At 36.1% G+C, this 19,749-nt stretch overlaps 1 protein-coding gene across 5 annotated transcripts in view; it reads left to right on the plus strand.

Annotated features, from left to right (window-relative positions):
• The window catches only part of LOC108146153 (calcium-binding protein E63-1), a 30,233-nt gene extending 10,530 nt beyond the window's left edge, over nt 1–19,703 (plus strand). For 3 of the 5 annotated variants that reach the window (XM_017272017.2, XM_017272016.2, XM_017272020.2), the window contains 4 exons: nt 7,640–7,783; nt 15,134–15,284; nt 15,360–15,508; nt 17,754–19,703. In XM_017272017.2, coding sequence (XP_017127506.1) covers nt 7,640–7,783; nt 15,134–15,284; nt 15,360–15,508; nt 17,754–17,776 — 467 coding nt within the window. In that variant the 3' untranslated portion in view covers nt 17,777–19,703. Of the gene's footprint in view, nt 1–1,115; nt 1,260–2,284; nt 2,545–7,639; nt 7,784–15,133; nt 15,285–15,359; nt 15,509–17,753 lie in introns of those variants that run through there. The other 2 variants (XM_017272018.2, XM_017272019.2) reach the window with 2 other exon arrangements.
• The last annotated feature ends 46 nt before the right edge of the window (nt 19,704–19,749 follow it).

Here is a 19,749-nt window from a genome sequence, read left to right on the forward strand (position 1 = left end):
AACATTCGCTGAGCAAAACAAACGGGGCTTCCTCGCGATGGGTGTGAGTGAAAAGTAAGAGCGATAAAAAGAGAGACTCAGTCGGCATTCACACGATGTCTGCCGAAGAAAGTAAGGTGAGAGCGAACGAGAGACAGAATTGCGCCTCCATAAACACTAATACATTGGCAAAAATTGCATGCTGTACAGAATGCAACTTGTTGTTGTAATTCTCATTTGGTTGGGGCAAGGTTACTGGAAGCATTCTTATAAGATTTTGTTTTGAAGGGGCTTTCCATATACAGGGCGTATGCTAATCTCTCAAAGTTATTGGTAATAAAATAAACAATAATGTTTAATTTTCTTTTACTGTTACCATTGAAAGCATTTAAATTTAGTATATTTCTCAAAATATGTGCTTTTTTTCATATTTCAATTTAAAGCGTTTTTCAGATTTTTGCTTGCCCGCTTTTTAAAAGATTTTCGAACAGTAAAATTATTTAAACTTATTAACATATCTATATTAACAAAACATATTTTTTATTTGCAAACTTTACTTTGTTATTGCATCATCTTATCTCAACAATCAACACCCTTATCTAAATAATGATGCTCCGAACAACTTTCCTTACCACCAATTAAAAACTTCTTAAGCGCCGAAAATGAAACCACAATGAATATTAAATGATAATGAAATGCAAAGCTAAAAGAAGTGTGTACAAACTTATCAAATTTCGTACGAAAAACACCGAAAAGTCCTTCAAAAGCAATAAGCAAACGCCATCACGTGAATTCCGCCGAGTCGAAAGGGAAAACACTAAAAGGCATTCCAACGCGGAGGAGAGAGTGCCCACTCCCACACTCTCTTCCGCTTTCTCCGCGGCGCGAAGAACGTTATGAAAACAGAGGCAGCAACAAAAACAGAGAAGAATTCTTTAGTTGCCTCAGCAATGAATGAAATTTCGACGAAGCCAGGGAGTCCCGAAGTCTCGGGGACCCGAGGAACCTTCGTATAACGGGAATCAATGGGGGAGGGTACGAGTGCGGGCACGAACCTACTGCCAATGGGGCTGCCATTCATGGGGTTCCTCTTTATGGCTTTCAGTTTCAGTTTCGAAGTCGGCGCGAACGAAAGTAGCGACGGATTGAAATTAACTAACAAAAAATAAACCGAACTATCGGTGCGCTATCTCACTATCTTTAATCTAACACTCACTAAACTTCTATCAGTTTTTTTTTTCGATTTCTTGGCCCGAGCAGCTGGTTTCCTATTTCAAAAGGTTACAAATTATAAGAGCTTTTGCCTTTGTTTTGGTTTTTAAAATTCCGATTGACATGGACACCACCCCTTCGAATATTTTGAACTTAGTGCGCGTAATTGAAGCGTAAACTGCGGCCTTGAAGTTTTCGACTATGAGTCGTTAAGTCTTTGGTAAAAGTTAAAGGCCAAGGAACTTAAAACAGGACAGCAAGAACACCAAAAGAAGTTGTTATGTCACTAAGAGTTTCATGCAGTGCACTGCACTATGCATTGTTGTATGGCAAATGCCACAATCGCCATGACAAATGATGAGTCAAGTTGTGCAAATTTGATACGGAAAGCTAGTTTCCACATGTGATAAATTATGACATCAATTATATTTCAGGATGAGTTATTCCTCTAAAGTTGAAATATTTATAAACTTGTAGTTAAGTCAGTGTTATAAATATAGAATTATGTTTAAGGAGAGGCAATTTGTAAACAAATAAATTTTTAATAACAAAAAAGTAACAAGGTTATTCAAAATCAATTTGCTTTCTTACTTTCTTTAAGGTGACTAAATTTAATCGTTTACTCTTGCTGGTATAAAGAAACATCAGCTTTTTGCCATTTACCACCACACCTCTTAGAAATCGAAAGTCAGCTTAATTTGCCATCATATTTCTCTTGTTCGTGCCATAAAACTTTCAATTTGCATCACCCCAGACGTATATTTATTGGCCTTAAGAGAAATGGCTGTCAGGCGGCATAATTATTGAAATATCAAGTCTGGGAAAACTCAGCGAGTGACGGGCGATAAATTGAGGAAAGCCGACAAGTGTCGGCGTGATGTGAGGAAAAGGAAAACAAGAAAGGAACAAAAAGGAAAATAATAGACCCTGACCCTGAACGCATTTTGACCTCATTCAGTCGTGATTTCAGTAATTAATTGCAATTAAAACACCAAGCCAAACCAATCAGGCCGATTATAATTGTGTTCTGCTCGAGCCAAGATCAACAATAATCCAGTAATGATTTCCATTCTCCTTTTCATTGTTTAAGTAGTGAAAACTAAACAAATCGCTGGCGTTACTCATACGACCCGTTAACAGAGACAAAAATAAGCACACACATCCGCAAAAAAGCTAAAGTCATAATTGCCGGCGAGCAAAAAGAAACATTACGCTAATAACAAGTAAACGAGCGTCGAAAATAACACAAAACACTAAATCTATAAATACTATATAGATATAAGCAAAAAAAAAAGCAGAGAACAACAGAAATGGATCACAAAGAAATCGCAAGTGAAGTGCGAGGTGAGCTAAGTATGGAAAATAATTTATTCTCTTATTTCGTACATTAAATTTTGCTATTATTATGATACCCACAAGTCGCGATAATGCAATAAACGTTATTAATTTTTAAACTAATACACCAAATAGTGCATCGTAAATTAACCATGCCCACACTTTTTATTAACTACTTTGTTTTGCTATTGAAATTATCTGTCACACATTTCTATAATAGTGCTCAACGAGCACATGATGTTGATATGGGTAATTATCGCTGAAAACCCATGTGCATGTGTGCAATATTTAAAGGAGAAATTAGACGAGGGTGAATTTAACAAAACAGAGTCGTGTGTCATGCCAAATAATAAATACACCCACTCGACAAAGAAACACAAACAACGTTGCAAAGCACAATCAAATACAATCAACGGATTTTCCAATCTAATCAACACGATAACTTTTGGTTGTGTTTTGTTATTTTTCCTTTGCTTATTTGCTGTGAATTACCATAGACATGAAAATATCTTATCTTTGCGAGTCGACAACAAAGTCCATTATTATTTCACAGTCTCATTATTATTGTTGATTCTTTATTATTAGTGGGTGCCTTAAATTTTATTTTAATTTGCCTTAATATTTAAAATCATTGTGAACAGGCCAATATGATTTCAGCATAATTGACTGCACATGGTAATGTGCTTTACAGATTTTTATTACCTTATTATTGTCAATCAATGTTATTTTGTCTTAAACTTAAGAATAGCGCATTTCATTAAATATTCTTTTGCTTATCTCAACAAAGCAAATCAAAACCACCAAGTTTAATTGTGTTGTAAACCAATCAAGTCAGTTTCAGAACTCCCACTTTGACTTATCCTCCTTGCTGTTTTTTCCCTGAATAGTTAGTGTTTTTATCTTGACTTTGGCCAACTTTATATTCTACTATGTGCTCTATAGAGACTCCCACACGATGCCCCATATATGTATGTGACAAATAGAGGCTCTTGAACGAACACCCACGCCCACTTCAACTTGACACGTTTGAAGTGTTAAAAAGCCCGCGTAAAATGTTCAAGCCGCGTCCTTTGTGTGGATAATTTGATTTCAGTGCGAACATAAAAGGGGATTAAAAGGGGATTGCTTATTGCCAGGCTATTAATAGCCATGGAAACTCTAAAAACAAAAGGGCAAATCTGGATTTTCTAATCTAAATAAATTTGAAGTTTATTCAAAGTCATTGCTCACATTTACATGATGCTCTGTAAACATTGTTTAATTACTCATTTAAAACAATCAATAAAATTTAGGTTTTTATAAAATAAAATTTATACGCAACTTGATACATTGTGAATAAAAAAATAGTCAAAGAAATCCGTGATCCTGTTGTAAAACCCCTCTTGCTCTTTTAAGTCACATTTCATGGTCGCTGTGGTTTATGCATAGGGCGATTCCCTTCCCAGCGTTTTATTTCGCTTGACAAATCTTCTGCCAATATATGTGGGATGGCAAAAGTTTCGGAGCTAAAAAACTTTTCACTTTTAAGCGTTATTTACGACGGCGGCAGCACAGTGTGCAAGTGCAGTTTATTGGGGTTCCTCTGGGCGATGGCGAAAGTGTTGGCAAGTTTTGTTGGCAACTCAATTACACAGTCCCCAAAAACGAGGCCCCGGGGAGGAGAAACTGAAACTGAAGCTGAAGGCATAAAGGGTCCGTCGAGAGCGATGCAATGCAATTATCAAGTTCATTGACAACGCCAAAGAATAAACGACAAGCCAAAACAGACAAGGGCAAACAATAAATGTTTTTCTACCACATCGCCCCTTGTCTAAAAAAGTTGTTTAGCAGCAGATAAGGGAATACCCCCAAAACTATTTGTAAAATCCGAGGGACTGGTTCCCCCAGATGTCGCCTCAATTAGTTGCAGCGACACTTACTGATGGCCAACTTTCTGCCACATCGCTTTTTGACTTTGTCATGGAAATGCCAAGCCGATGGAACCTGAAGTTCGTCTTTGTCCCGACTAAGTAAGGCTATCATAAAACTTTCGCTAATTGCTAGTGCAAACACTTGAGCGCTGTTTGTGTCCAGCTTAGTTTACAATTTATTTAAAGGTCAAAGGAGAAAGTGCTTCGTTTTTTTCTAATTCCCACAGGGATTTAATGACAAGCCAACAGGCTAATAAGTTGATAGGAAGGCAATTAAAAAAATAAATATAATTTTTGTGTCTATAAAAAGAAATTTTTGTATTGTATTATGATTCGTTTATTACAAGTGGTTAACAGTTTTAAAAATCAGCTAATTGCATTAAGTTTTATTATATATATTTAATCTTTACTAAATTTGAAACTTTAAACCTTATGATTAAACTGAGTTTATTAAGTTTTTTTTTAAATTGTAGACCTTTTTTAACACATTATTAAAAATATTTTATACATTATTTGAAAATATTAAAAAATAACTTCAATACTATAGCTTTAAAATCTATTTTCTTAGAAACTGTCCACATTATCATTTATTTTTTTTTAAACATTCAAGTTTATTGCACTCTTTAGGTATTTACTCCGACACTGTGCACGTTACCAAATTTAATTTTGCCAAATTTGAATCTAAGCCACCGCAGCCATCAATCCGCTGCCAACGCCATAAAAGTCGAAATGAGCAACAGACCAATTTGAATTCGTTTCGAGCGTCGAATATATATTATATACAAACGAACGAGTGTGTCTGCCGTGGAGGCGACGACATCAACTTAACTAGATGCCAATCAAATGCGCCGATCCATGGGTTAACCTCAATATGTCCCAACTTCCCGACAGACACCTGTCATTCCCTCCATTCTCCATTCTCTACTCTGCATTCTCCGCTCTGTTCGAGCTGCACTGTGAAATATTGGTGTCAATATGTCAATATTTGAAGTATAAACACGTGTGCAATTACAAACTATACAAGTACGACAGCTCAAGAGTGTGTGTGGTCGTATTAACAAAAGGTACAGCAACGGAAGTGCTCTACATGCGCCGGAAAACGGGGAAAATGGAAAAAGGGCTGGCGGGAAGGGTGTGGTCTGTGTGGATAAGCGGCTTTTGCCCAAAGCAATTTACATGCAATTTTCGCATATCTACGTCCCTATTCCCTCTTTTCCTTTGCATCGCAGTTCATCCAGAAAGGGCCACGGCCTTTAAAGGATAATATTGTTTTTTTTCTGCACTTTCACATTCTAATTTTATTACACAATAAAAAAATTATAGCATTGAAAGATTGCTCAAAAAATATTTCGAAGAAAAAGAATTATACACCTTAAAATTTCGGAATACCTTTTATCTATGCTTTTCTACCACAAAATTGCTATCGGTACTTGCTAGCACTCCCTTAATTGAGATAAAACACAGTCAAAAATTATTTTAAAATCCTGCAAACTGAATGAGAAAATTCACAATGTTATCTTAAATAGTATCGCTCGGATGAACTCGGTTTTAAGCATACACTAATAACAAAAAGTAGTATATCGAAAAGTTTTTACTCAATTTAAGTATATTTCGCTTTGATTTTCATAGATTTCGGTTTTTAATTATTTTAAGTATGAATCTGTTAACATTTTTTTTTAATTTATCTCTTAACTACTTTTGAAATTGATTTTAATATTTCCAAAATTAATTTAAATTGAAACCATATTTAACTTGGGTAAAATGCGTTTGGTCTTAATTTTTAAGCTAGACTAACTAAAAACTTGAAAAAAATGTAATCTACGTTTTTCCTAACTGTGGTGTGATACAATTACCCTATTTTACTAACTCAGTTGCATAGCAAATTGCACGCAAAGTTATGCGCGATTGGGAAAATTATAAGTTTTGGCTAAACGGCAATATTATGGCCTCTTTCTGGCAGGCTGCAAGTTTGATCGATTTGGCATTGGGGCGCCCAGATCTCTGATTTTATGGCCACAAGGCATTGACTGAGGACTTGGTTCCCCGTTTTCTGTTTTCTGTTTTCCGTTTTCCGTTCTTGGCGTGCCGCAGAGAAGGCCATCGCAAGGCCTTAATTATTGTGCAAGGACCCCGCTGAAAAGCAACCCCAAACTTCAATAGAAGCCGCCTGAAATCCCGAATAAGCCTTTAAACCAGAGTAATTTCCGTCTTAGCCTGTGGAAGCAGGCAACGATTATTTTTTGTTTTCTCAGTGGGAAAAGGGAAAAGCAAGAAAAGTCCCCGCGGCGATAAACATTTTTCAATGGTTTTTGTTTTTCGCGCGCGTTCCATAATTTGTACAAATGCAGTAACAAACAAAAACAGGCACGCGAGTTTTCCCCCCAAAAAACAAATCACGCAGTTCCATAGAAATGGTCTTTCATTTTTACGACTCCTTTGCCCTACTTTATCACCCCCGCAAATATTTTTGGCAAATTTGCGTTTTGGGATTGTAAGAACTTAAGACGCCATTTCATTTCATTTCATTTCAACTGATATGTAAATACTTATGTCGCCTGTTTAGGTTGTTGTGGCTAACACGACGCATACGTAATAATGTCTCAAACGATTGAGGTTTGGATTGGGGAAAACCATAAATGAGAAATTGAATAAGCGGTTTTTCTGATGAAACTCGACAAACTTGAAATTTATATTAATATATTACTCGTTTCATTTGCATGTTAATAAATACTTGGTTACAAGAAGCTAAGAACTTCTAAATTTAGACATTGAAATAAATTTAATGATACAATACGTATTAAAACTCTTTTATAAATGTTCAAATATATTGGTTTAATAATTTACTTTAGACTACAAGGTGTTTAGGGACATGCCTTATAATTTTAAGAAAGTCTGTAAAGTTATCATAAGTAAGATAACTAAATTAGAAGGAAATATATAAACATTTAAGTTTTAGAAGTTTTTTATTTGTTTTATAATTTACGGATAATGGAGTATAGTTCTTGTATTATTCATTAAATAAATATTGTTAGGTCATTTAAATTAATATTTTAATATGAAGACCAATGAAGAACACTTTCTTTTGTCTTAACAAAGATATTAAATAGGTGTTAGATAAATAAAAATCGAGTGATATTGACTCTGCTCTTATATTTCATTCATATCCCTGACTTATTATTATTATTCTTTGAACATTATTTCAGATCTACGCACAGCATTCGATCTACTAGACAGAAATCGCGACGGACGCGTCACCGCCAACGAGCTGCAGTTTATGCTGAAGAATTTGGGCATAAACGTGAGTGACGAACTCATCCACGATCTCATACGTGAGGCGAGCCACTCGGGTAAGTGCCACTCTAGTGCCTAGTGCCTAGTGCCTAGTACCTAGTACCTTTGAAACCCACTTAATGTGGCCCTTTTCCACTCGGCCAACCTGGCCAACCTGGCCAACAACCTGTGGACACACAACACACAGAGTGCAACAGTTTGTCGCCGTGAAAGTGTTTCTTTGTCTGCCCTTTAATAATTCACAATGCCAGGTGGCACTTGAAAGGCCGTCGGGAAACGTTAATTAAACCCACCGAGGCATGTCGATTGGTTCTAGCGGTCTAACATTTAATCAAGTTTAGAACTGGACAGCCATAAATAAAAGGGTTGAACAAGAGGGTTTTTGTTTCTAATTTCCCACAGGTGAAACAAAAGTTGGAAATATTCCTTTTTTATGTTTGCATTCAAGTTATTAAAATAAATTAAAGTTTAAGGAAAATAAGTTAGCTCAAATAAGTATGCTATGCACTTGAACTAGACAAAAATCTCGATATTATAGATTGAATTTTTTAAATGAAAGGTACTTTTTTAAATTTAATATATTTTGAGTTACGCATTAATAACAGAAAAGATTGTTTATAAATTTATGTATGTATTCGTTCTTTTACTAAGAAAAATCCCGATTCTTACACAAACAAATAAGACAAGTAGGAAATCAGATATCCGCTTTAAGCCACTTTTCCACTTTTCCACTTTTCTCCTGTTTCCCGACGGCTGAAGTTTTTCTCATTTAATTTACTCGTTAGGAAATGCAATTTTTATTATAGAAACTCCTTAGGGAAGCAGGATATCCGTAAAAGGACTTTGTTGGCCTGATTGAAAATAGACTGCGGCTGTTGCATTCACGGGGTGCAGAATATTTATGTTATTTATACAGTATTTCATTCATCAATTTCGCACAGTTGCGCATATTAAAATTAAATTAGGGCAACCTGGCACATAATTGAATTCCGTTTTCTATTAAAATGCCATTGTTGTCGTGCCCACTACGTGTTCACGTCAATAATGGACTTGTCCTTAAATAGACATTATTATAATTATTAATCATTTATGGTACACTGAACAAAGTTGTAAGGAACATGATTCACTTGTGAGAAGTGTATTTGTTGCATAATAAATAAAACAAAATAGCCCGTTGAACGGCTTAATTTTAATCACCAGCTTACAGTTTTGTTTGCGTAAATAAAAGATAGTGCGTGTTGCCAAAGCCTACTTGTTTTTGTTTCTGTTTGTTTGACAATGTCAATTGAGTATCGGTTAATCGCTTCACAGGTAATTTAAATATTTGTCCATTGCATTATGGGCTCTTATCGATGGTCTGCAGTTTGCAGTTTGCACTGGTTATGCTGTAAATTTAAACTCGGTCACGTTCAGGACGAAAAGGATGGGCGGATGGCAGGTTTGCGGGCAACTGACATTTATCATATAAAAGCAGGCAACTGTTGCTGACAGCCAGCTCCAGACAGGACAGAAATAGAGGGGAGGGGGTCCTGGGGCACCAGGGACATGTTTTGATGGGTGCCACCAGCAGGCGAGTGTTGCACACACAGGCACACCCCTTCTGGCCACATGTGGATTGCGGATTGGCCTCTGGGAGACCTGTAAGTTGACAGCAAACAATTCTCGGAACACCAAGCAGCGACATGTGCCAGACAGACAAAATAAAAGGCTGAAAAATGCAATGGGTATAACAACTAAATCCGATCATAAATTTTGCGTTTTTGGAAACAATTCCACACGATTTTTTCAGTTGTTTTTAGACTAGATTCCTAAAACATAGGTCACCCAACACAAGTTTACATATTTTGTAATTGAGTGAAACAAAATATCTATGTAAACAAATTAAATATTCAAATGCCGTTGGGCTTTTAAGATAAATTCCAAAGGGCCTTACAAATCTTTTTGAACTAGTTTCTTAGAATATAAGTAAGCTGAATCAAAATCATTATTAACATAATAATAAAAACAATAATGTGGCTGCCCTCAAAAATAATCTATAAAGCATTGATGTTATAGATTTAATTAGCTTTTCCATTAATTATTTGGTAAAAACGTAGAAAATAATGACATTTTTACTTTAAAGCTTAAAAGAAATATCTCGAGTTTTAAATTTTTATAGTTTTAAATTTGAGCTCTAAATAATGTGCAACATCCGCTTGCCAAATCAGATCCTCAACCCCATTAAAAGGCAACTAAATTAACATAAAAGGGCAACAACTTTGCCCAGAAATGGCCACAAAAGACCCAAAGACAATGACACACTTGGCTCTGTTTTTTGTTCTTGCAGCATTTCGATTAAGGCCCGGTCAATTTGTTGATGTGGCTTAAAGCGTGCACTTTATGGCTTCATTAACATTCCAGGGGTTTCAATGACACCCTCTGTACGAAAAGAAAATGGAGGCCTGGAAAAGTGTGGGGAAAAGTGGGGAGAAAGACGCTGATTTAGCCATTCTGAAATGGCTAAGTGACCACCTGGCCGAGCTTTTTCTTGGCCTTATTTATGCCGTTAAAAGGAGCACGCAAGCAACAGTTTTTCTTATTGCTTTTTTTTCCAGCTTTTTTCCACATTTTTCCACTTATTTTCGGGGGTCAATTGCCGCTTAAGTAGAAAATTGACAATTTATGTTGGACAACATTTAAGAATTTACTACTCCAGGAGCGTTGAGCGCTATTTAAAAATAATTGTCACACGCTTGTAGGCCACGCAATTAATTGATATTTGGGAGCAGGTTGGTAGGCTACCTGCTTTTAGGCGCAAAATCCACATAAACGCCAACTGTGAGCCATTAAATTTGCTATTAGCCAAGTTGTTAAACATCAAAGCCATGCCCCTGGGGGATGTGTGTGTGTTTTATGTGTGTGTGTGTCTATGCCATGTTAAATTAGTTTGCCACAACCGCTGGGCTTCACATTAGCAACAACTGTTGGGGCGGCGATTGCACAACCACCCAAAAGTCAGCAGAAAGCCAACAGGACCACCCACCGAAATGGCATTGGTGCATTTGACCCTCTAATCGAATTTCAACGAAGACCTCTCTGGCCGAAATTTGCATAACCGAAAATGGCTGAAAGAAGTCGGGAGCCAAATTAAATACAGCTCAAATTCCTTGAAAATTGCAGACCAAGTGGAATAAAAAGCAAGCTAAGTTCAAAGTTCAGTTGAAACCCTGAAATCGCTGCCTTGAACTGCTTTTCTTGGCCCAAAAATGTTGGGAATTTCCCATTACCAGCAGACATTGCACATACGTAGCGTTGCCTTTTGGACGGAATTTAATCAAGGTAATTTATTGGCCATCAAAGGCAGTTACTACCTGTGTATTAGTCAGCACTTAATGCCCGTTTTACAAGCCCAAAAAGAGTGGCCAAAATGTCGCCTCACTGCAGAGCAACAATCGAACAGAAAAGTAGTGCCTCCCTCACAAATACAAAGAACCACCGGGTGAACTTCCGCTTCCGTTTGCAGTGGCATGAGGTCACCTACAAATTACAACCAACAATCTTCTACCAGCAGCTACATTTGCCAATAATTGATTACACTTTGGCATGAAGTTGTTGCCACACACCTCAGCAATTCCCTGCTCGAGACACCACCCTTCCCTTGAAGTCCTGAAGCCAAATGCACTGGCAACCGCAGTGGCCATTTGTTATGCCGGTTGTCATTGGACGTCTCTCATCGAGGGCAGACTTTAAGGCCCAAGGGAGCTGTGATTGAAATAGAGCCGTCCAAAAAAGGTGTCAAGCTACAGTAAAAGAAAAAATATCTTGTTTTTTATTGAGTATTTAATATTTGCTTAAATGATTGAGCCTGACAACTCCCGATTGATACTTAAGATTGCTTTTGACTGGCTTGAATTTAAATTTATTGAACTAAACTAAGCCAAACTTTAAGATACGATTTTTCGAGCATATTCAAAAGAATTTTTCCTCTTTTTGGTAACTAAATGTGTTTATATGTTGTTGATTTTTAAGATCCCTGAATAGACCTGAGTAGAAGTACTATTTTTGTAATTTTTAAATCGTAGAAATCATGACTTAACTATTTTCAAATCCATGATTGATTTAGCTAATTGATCGAAAACCTTTAAGTGTTATAACTTGGAATATAAATCTATAAACTAAACTGGGAAGCACATTCTCCTTTCTCCCAGCCATCGATCAATGTCAAGAAATTCCTGCAACTGCAGGTCAAGTTTGAAAATTCGTTGCTCTGCTTAACGAGCCAATTCAGAACAGAACGGGCATGTGTATGTGGCAGGAGCTCTTCCACAGGACACGTTGAATGCAGGACATTACCGAAATGTGCGACAAACAGTCGCAGCCAGAAACGCCCTCGCCTTCGTCCATATGGCTCAAAAAAAAAAAAGAAAAAATAAGGACGACAAACGATGACAATGGCGGCAACGTCAACATCAACATATATATAACCAAGCCATTTTCATTATCCTTGGACTTGTCCTTTTCGCAGGCTGACACAGACATTGGCGCAGATAGAGGCACAGATAGAGATAATGTGCATTTGGTTTTCGCATTAAAAAAAAATAGGACAAGCAGGAATAAGCTAAAAGGAAGGCCTCTCAAGAATTTGGGGGCTTGATACTAAAGATGTGAAAGGAAACTTAAAGAATTTGTAGTCCTTTAGTCCTGTAGACTTCATCCGGGATACTCTGTTTTTTGGATAACAATACATTCAAAATTATACTGATTTTCTTATTCCATTTATTTAATTAAAGTGAAAAACAAATTCATATTATTTCCATGCTTTCCATATTTTGTTTCCTAAAATTTCGAATTGTTCCGGTTATAGGTTATGAATGCACCCAATATTTAAATTATAATAAGACATTCAAAATTCGTGTAATTAATAAATAAAAATAAATTCTAAATAATTTGATATTGCAACTCTTAATGCACACAGTTTCTAAACTATAAAACTGTTTCGTTTTACAATTTGGGCTTGAAGAAATACTTAATACTTAAAAATTGAAATTGTCGTTTTCCGATTAGCCTAAAAACTCACGATTTTTTTTTTATTATTATTTATTATTTTCTTAGCATGAGGCATAGTCTGTATCCTGGCCGATGTTAAGTCCTATTTTAGAGTAATGGGAACTCCTAGTGGAATGAAAGCCGCTAAGCGCAAATGAAAATATTTTCCAAGCAGCGCTGACACACAAATGTCACACAGATGTCAGAGCGACAAGAAAAGCAGGAAAAACTGCGGCAGGAAAATGGCAAATAAAGGAAGATGGTTCGGGCCGAAGGGGGATGACAATAATGGGCCATGTATGACCACGTTGGGTGGCAACATTTGAGCAAATACCCAAAGCAATCATCGTGATATGTTGATATGTTGACGAGGGAGCAATATTTGTATTCATCGAGAGTTGAGTGTTTGGAACTCTGTTTTGTTAGCTGGCCTCGGGCCAAGGAACTCATTGGGTTGCACTGTCTAATGGGTGCGGATTCGGTTGTTTGACCCTTAATGCATTTTTGATGCCAGCAAAAGACCAACATTCAAATTGTTACTCAAGGGCAAAGTGAAAGGAGCTTGGTTGTTAATTACCAGCAATTATTTTCCTGCCAATTTAAACCGAAAATGTATATTTTACCTAGCAAAACGTCTTTCGTTGTCTTGGCCACGACTTAGGTATTTTTATTCAGAACGAACGTAACAAAAATGAAGCTCTGGAGTATAAATGTCTTGATTTTTTGTTCTTCCTGAGAGTTTAAAAAAAATTGTTACTTCCTTTTAGTATTTTTTACTGCCTTTTGAAGTTAATTAAATTGTATATATTTATTTCTGCGCTTTGTTTTTTGACGTAACAAAGTTTTTGTTAATACAAAAAAAGTTTTCTCAAGAATGTGTTTTTTTCCTGGCTCTTAAGAAGTTGGCATTTTAATTGAAATTAGGAAATCAGTCCCACAATCATAAGGACGTAAATTATTTATACCTCCCAAGTCTACTTCTTTGCTTTCAACTAACAAATAAATTAGCAATTCTAATTAAGGCTGCGGTTTGGTCAAACAAATTGCAATTAGAGATGAAAATGTGAATGATATAGAACCCACTTTTACTTTTTTTATTTCCCTTGGCATTTGCCAGAAAATTTATGCGAGCGGAGATTATCACAGATTTTGACTTCATTTTCGTTGCCATACACACAGTGAGAAAGATCCTTTTCGCTTGTTTTTCTTTTTAGGTTTTTTATCTATATTTTTTTCTACTATATAATATTTTGTCATGATTATGGTGAGGGTCAAGGCCGAAGAGCAGAGTGGAAAGGTTTTTCGGACGCCGTATCTTCTGCGTTTAATTATAAAAGTTTCAGCGGCAGAGAAAAGTTGAGCTATTCTCACTGAGAACATTCACTTGCAGCTTTTGGCTTGGGATTTTCACTCAGCTTTGGCTTTGGTTTTTGGTTTTGGTTTTGATTTTTCGCTTTCGTTTTCCCATTCTTTTTATTTTGGAATGTTAATGGTCCCCGAGATCTCAGCCGGAAATGCCTCTGACAATGCCACCACCTGGACGGCATTAGGATTGGCGCAGGAGGAATCCCTCCGAGCACATCCTGCCAACAAAGGATGTCCTCGTTGCTAAGGATTGAGGCGTGTAAACATTTCCCAACAATGAAAATGCATTTTTTTGTGCTCAAAGAAGTGTTCGTGGAAAATGTTTCCAGCAGCACTTACACGGAAAATATATATGTTTGAGGAATTGGAGGAACTACAATTATAGCTAACTCGGTTCAGAAAAGCTTTATTTGTAATAGTCCTTGTATAAGTTTACGTTTCAGCTGAATCAGAATGCCATTAAATGTTTTAACTTGACCAAATAAGGATCTAAAGAACGTTTAAGAGCAACCTTAAAAATCCTCTTCGTAAGGGGTTTCCTCATTAAAGTTAAACGAGGTATTTGATGTTTTACTTATGGGCGATGAATGGTTTTATTGAACTCACCCCAAAACGTGACACATGTTAATTAGCAAAAATAAGTTCTACTTTATAAATTAATTTTGTTTAATAGTTTTCATAAATAAATAAAAGATTGCACTGACTTTTTTCTCTATGTGCTTTCAAGTATTGCACCATGAAAATCTCTGTCCTCCCAGAAAACCCTACGTTTTTTCTTGATTACTGTCTACTTTTGCCGAACCCCTCTTGCAATATTGAGTCACATTTGGGGCAGAATAGACCAAATCCAATTTAAACCAGAACCCATTTCCCACCATTTTTCCGTGTGCATTCAATTATTGCAACCAAAAAATGTGATCTCTCTGGACGGAAAACCCTGCTGTTGCCCTTGCTTACCGTCTAGATTTTGCCAGAATTTTCCTCTGACTCGATTTCTCTGTTTCCCTATTTCGCAGGCAATGGCTTAATCAACGAGGCCGAGTTCCTGCAATGGGTGGGCAGGATCCAGGCGTTGCGAGACGACCAGCAGTCACATGAGGACAGCAAGGACAACAAGCCGGTGGACGAGGCCGATGATGTCACCGAGGACTTGATAGCCGCATTTAGGTATGCTTAGCATTTGTACTTGCAAACTTAGAAGACATAGCACTAACCGCCAATATAATATAATATTTCCTGCAGAGTATTCGATCGGGATGGTAATGGGTTTATAACGCGCGACGAGCTGCAGACCGCCATGGAGATGATTGGGGAGCCCTTGAACGAGCAGCAGCTGGAGCAGCTGCTGGTCATCGCCGACTTGGATCAGGATGGCCGCATCAATTACGAGGGTGAGTGCAGCCGCCGACACACGAGGCACAAAGGACACTGCTGACGCAGGCGTTCGCACGGAAGGACATGTGTGCACGGCAAAAGTAGCCATCAAAATGTGTCGCAAATGCAGAAATTTATAATTCCAAACTGGAAACTGGTTGTCAAATTGGGTTACAAAATTAGCCAAATTTTATAAATCGAGATTTGGAATTGTAAGTTTGGAAAAAAACGACAAATTTCAGAATATGCCCTCGGAACGAACCTCCTGTTGTAGACAGTTCCTTTATAAAATCAGTCAAATATTTTTTTTGCATACTTTTTAGCTTAAATATCCTTAGAGAAACAAAGTAATTTTGAGATTTTTGTTGGAATAATTAAATTTTAACTGTTGCATTACTGTCGTCTTGAAACAAAATTATGTTCATATATAGTATTTTATTGAAACTATATTGGACTTAAATGCTGTTTCTTCTGTATAATTGAAAAAAGCCTCCAAAGGCTGTGATCCTATGGGTTCTGCTATGGCAAACTGGCAAACTGATGTCAATATTTGTCCTAGCCACCGAAAACCGTACGCCCATAAATCAGCTAGACAAATAAGGCGACAACAAAGTTTATTAACCTCAAGTAATAGCAACAGGAGTTCACCTAATGCGGCCGAAGGTTTATTTGTTTGTTTACTCGTAAAGTTTTTTATACCCGCTACTCGCAACCTTGCTGGGCTTATTAAGTTTTCATAGACTGAGTCTCTAGAACTAGAAGTAGTATTTTATGATTCATTTACTTAAACTAGTAGCTGTAATATTGAGCATAAAAACCATTTAATTTCGAAAATTCACTTTTTAAATATAAAGAAGTAATGAAAAATTAAGTTTTATTGAAAATGGTTTCTTGTTTGATCCAGGATTGGAGTTACAGCCTTGTTAAGGCTTTCATTTCATGATATTCAATGAATCTTTGAACAACAAAGCTTAAGACTTTTTAACAGATTTAAATGTACTCTTCAAAGATTTTCTTTTACTTCGGGCATCGTTCTTAAATATATTCTGCCTGAAAGGTATCTTCTAGTCGTACATTGTGATGAATTCCAACACTGAACTGACGTCTGGGGCTAAACTTAAGTCGCAGACATAAAAAGTTTTTGATAAAGAAAATAGCTACAAAAGAAAGAAAAAGTCCATAATGCAGTTGACCCAGAATGAAGTGGAAGCACCTCGCCGTAGAGTCCACACCCACGTATCATTCTGCACTAATGGGAAAAAAGGACAACACAGAATTCCCTTGACTGGCATTAAATTTGTTTAATAATCTTAAACTAATACGGGGACATGCTCGACTCAAGTGTCCTCTTTGTACTTGGTTTTTTTTTCTCGCTTTTTTGCTGTTTGCCCGGCTTGGCATCCCTTGTATCATTAGGTTCATATGCCATCGCCTCGCTAGTTGATACTTTGACCTTGTAACGCATTGGCATGTCAGCGCAGAACACCCAACCACCCAACAAGCCGAAAGGCCCAACCCGCAACCCGCATTTGTTTGCTGGCATCTGCAATTTATTTACTCATTTTGCTGCTGTCTTTGCCTTCACGCTATTTACTTTGCACACCGGCATCGACAACGGCCAACAATGCGTATACTTTATACGTTTGTTCGGTATACGCAACGTTGTCCGTTCCATTTTTGCTGACACTGCAGTGTTGTTTGGCCGGAGGAACAGGTCGATTGGCCGGAGCAACACGTACGCCAACCACGCCCATGAAAAAATAGTAGTTCGTTCTTTCGGGCCGTGATTACCCAAAGGCGACAGCTTATATAGTTGGCCATCTCATCTGTGAAACGTTTTTGCCTCGGTGGACAAAACTGTTAAGGGCAGTGGTCGTCCTTCTGAAAATCTGGATTATTTCCTTTAATTTGATCACTTAACTGGTAGGTGTTTTGAGGTTTATTGGTGAAGGATCTACAGCATTTAAAAACCAATGAAATTAACATACTTATTTAAATTTTATAGAAACTGTAGAATTCCTGAATTGTGGGCATTTAAATTCTTGTTTTATGAAACTTGTGGAATTCCTGAATGGGCATTTAAATTTAATATTCTAATGAAAGCCACACTAAAACCCACATTTAAAAACATAAACTGCGTTTAGGTAAATAATTTCGCGTAAAACAACCATTGTTGATTCTATTATTTAAAAGTCTTGTGTTATAAATGTTTCCTGTGTCAACAATTACATTTAATGGACTCTTTTCACATTTTATTTTCAGAATTCACGAGACTTTTGCTCTAAGCAGTTTTACGCCCGACATGGAGGCATGGTCAACTGTAACCGCGGAAGATTTCGAGTGGAATGCACCCCGAGTTACCCCTTCAGCATAATTGTTAAGCTATTAAGAATATACTCAGACAGGCAGAAAATAATAATGCAACAAAATGTGCAGAACACAATTGTTTGAAATTTTATACAAAATATAAAACTTATTTATACAAGGGTTTGACAAAAATGCAAGGCAGGCCACACAGACACATTCATAAAGTTTTCGTTTCATTCAACACCCACCCCCACACACACACACAAACATATTCATATGTAAATTAGTTTCAAAGTTTGGTCGATTGTAAAAAGTGAATTACTGTTTCATTTTCTATACGAATTATGAGAAAAAGCATTTGAAAAGTCTAAATGGAAGAGTTTAAACTAATTATGGTAGACGATTTGCGTTGAAAATTATTTAAATCACACAGAGACACACACAACATAAGCATACAACATATAAAAAGCATATTCGGATAAGTCTGAGCGCGTGAGTGATATTGTGTTTAGGGTGCTGCAAAAACAAAGAGCAAGCAAATGAAAAACTACAAAAAATAATTACAATAAAAATATATCTTAATTCGGAGGAAGTCAGCAAGTGGATTCATATATTTGTATTTTATTGTAGTTATGCTGCTTTCAATGTATGCGTGTTTCAAATACCCCAAAACAAGCAAAAATTGTTTCAAATTTGTTAGAATAAGGAAATAAATGTTAACAATTTATATAAGAAAACAAAAGATTTAATTTCAGTTGGGAAATTGTCTTGTGTAGCTGTCAAAACATCGGTGGCGTCATTTATAAAACTTTAAAGCCCACTATCAAATTACCCATATTTTGTATACTTAAAAAACAGAGCTAAAGAAAATATTATGCTTTTTATTTGATCGGATATAATCTATACTCTTAATGATTTTGTTAGCTCTCTTTTTAAGGCATAAAAATCAGATAAGGCGAACAGTAAAAATTATATTTAATGTTAATAACAACGTTAACTAACAATAACCAACATCACGAATGGAACATTTCAGAGTTCTTAGTATACTTAAATATCTAGCAAGTTTAAAATTTATTAATTTATTTTTGTTGGTTTAAAAATTTGTTTTTAGAAATTCATTGCATATTGCCGTCCCATAGATAATTCATCAAGAAACAACAAATTATTTTGTATAACAAGTAAAACTCATCGATTTAAGGCATTGCGGTTTCAAAAAAATAGTTTCGTTATTAATTTCTATGCCCTTTTTTGATACAAATTTAAAGGTGTTAAAAAGAAAACAGAAAATTAAATTTAAACAAAAAATAAATAAAACAAAAGTGCTCTTTTGAAAATCAGTGAAACGAGAATTAAAAATATATTTATATTTAAACACTTTATGGATAAAGTTGGGTAAATAAACATAAAACCAGGTCGAAGGTACAAATAGCAAAATGGGTAAAAAACAAGGAAAGCAAACAAGGAAACCACATTTTTTGTATGGTATTTACAACAGAACTGCAAAGGCAAAGCTAATTTAAACCGAGTCAAAAATCGAAAACCTAATCAAACTAAACTTTAACCCAAAATATTGAATATACCCGATAAATGTACTTCAATTCAAGTAGTTTTTTATGACCTCTAAATGTGCTTAACTATATGCAGTACTATACCTATACCTACCCAACATTATACTACTTATATACATGATTACTGTTTATGTTACGGTCAGACTAAATACTTAATATTATCTTCTATATATATAGATACTGGATAACACGAAACACACAAAAACTAAGACATTATCTGTATGAGAACTTAAAGTGGTAGATATTTGGTTTAGGTATTAATGATTTCATAATTTATAAATGCGATTGCGAGAAAAACGAGATGTGACATAATAAATAACGGTACACCAACGCTCAATAAATGTTTTATTACTAATAGTTTAAAATTTGTAGTAGGCTTCTGC

This window comes from Drosophila elegans, unplaced genomic scaffold (genome assembly GCF_018152505.1).
Source record: "Drosophila elegans isolate 14027-0461.03 unplaced genomic scaffold, ASM1815250v1 contig_208, whole genome shotgun sequence".
In the NCBI taxonomy this organism is placed as follows: Eukaryota; Metazoa; Arthropoda; class Insecta; order Diptera; family Drosophilidae; genus Drosophila; species Drosophila elegans.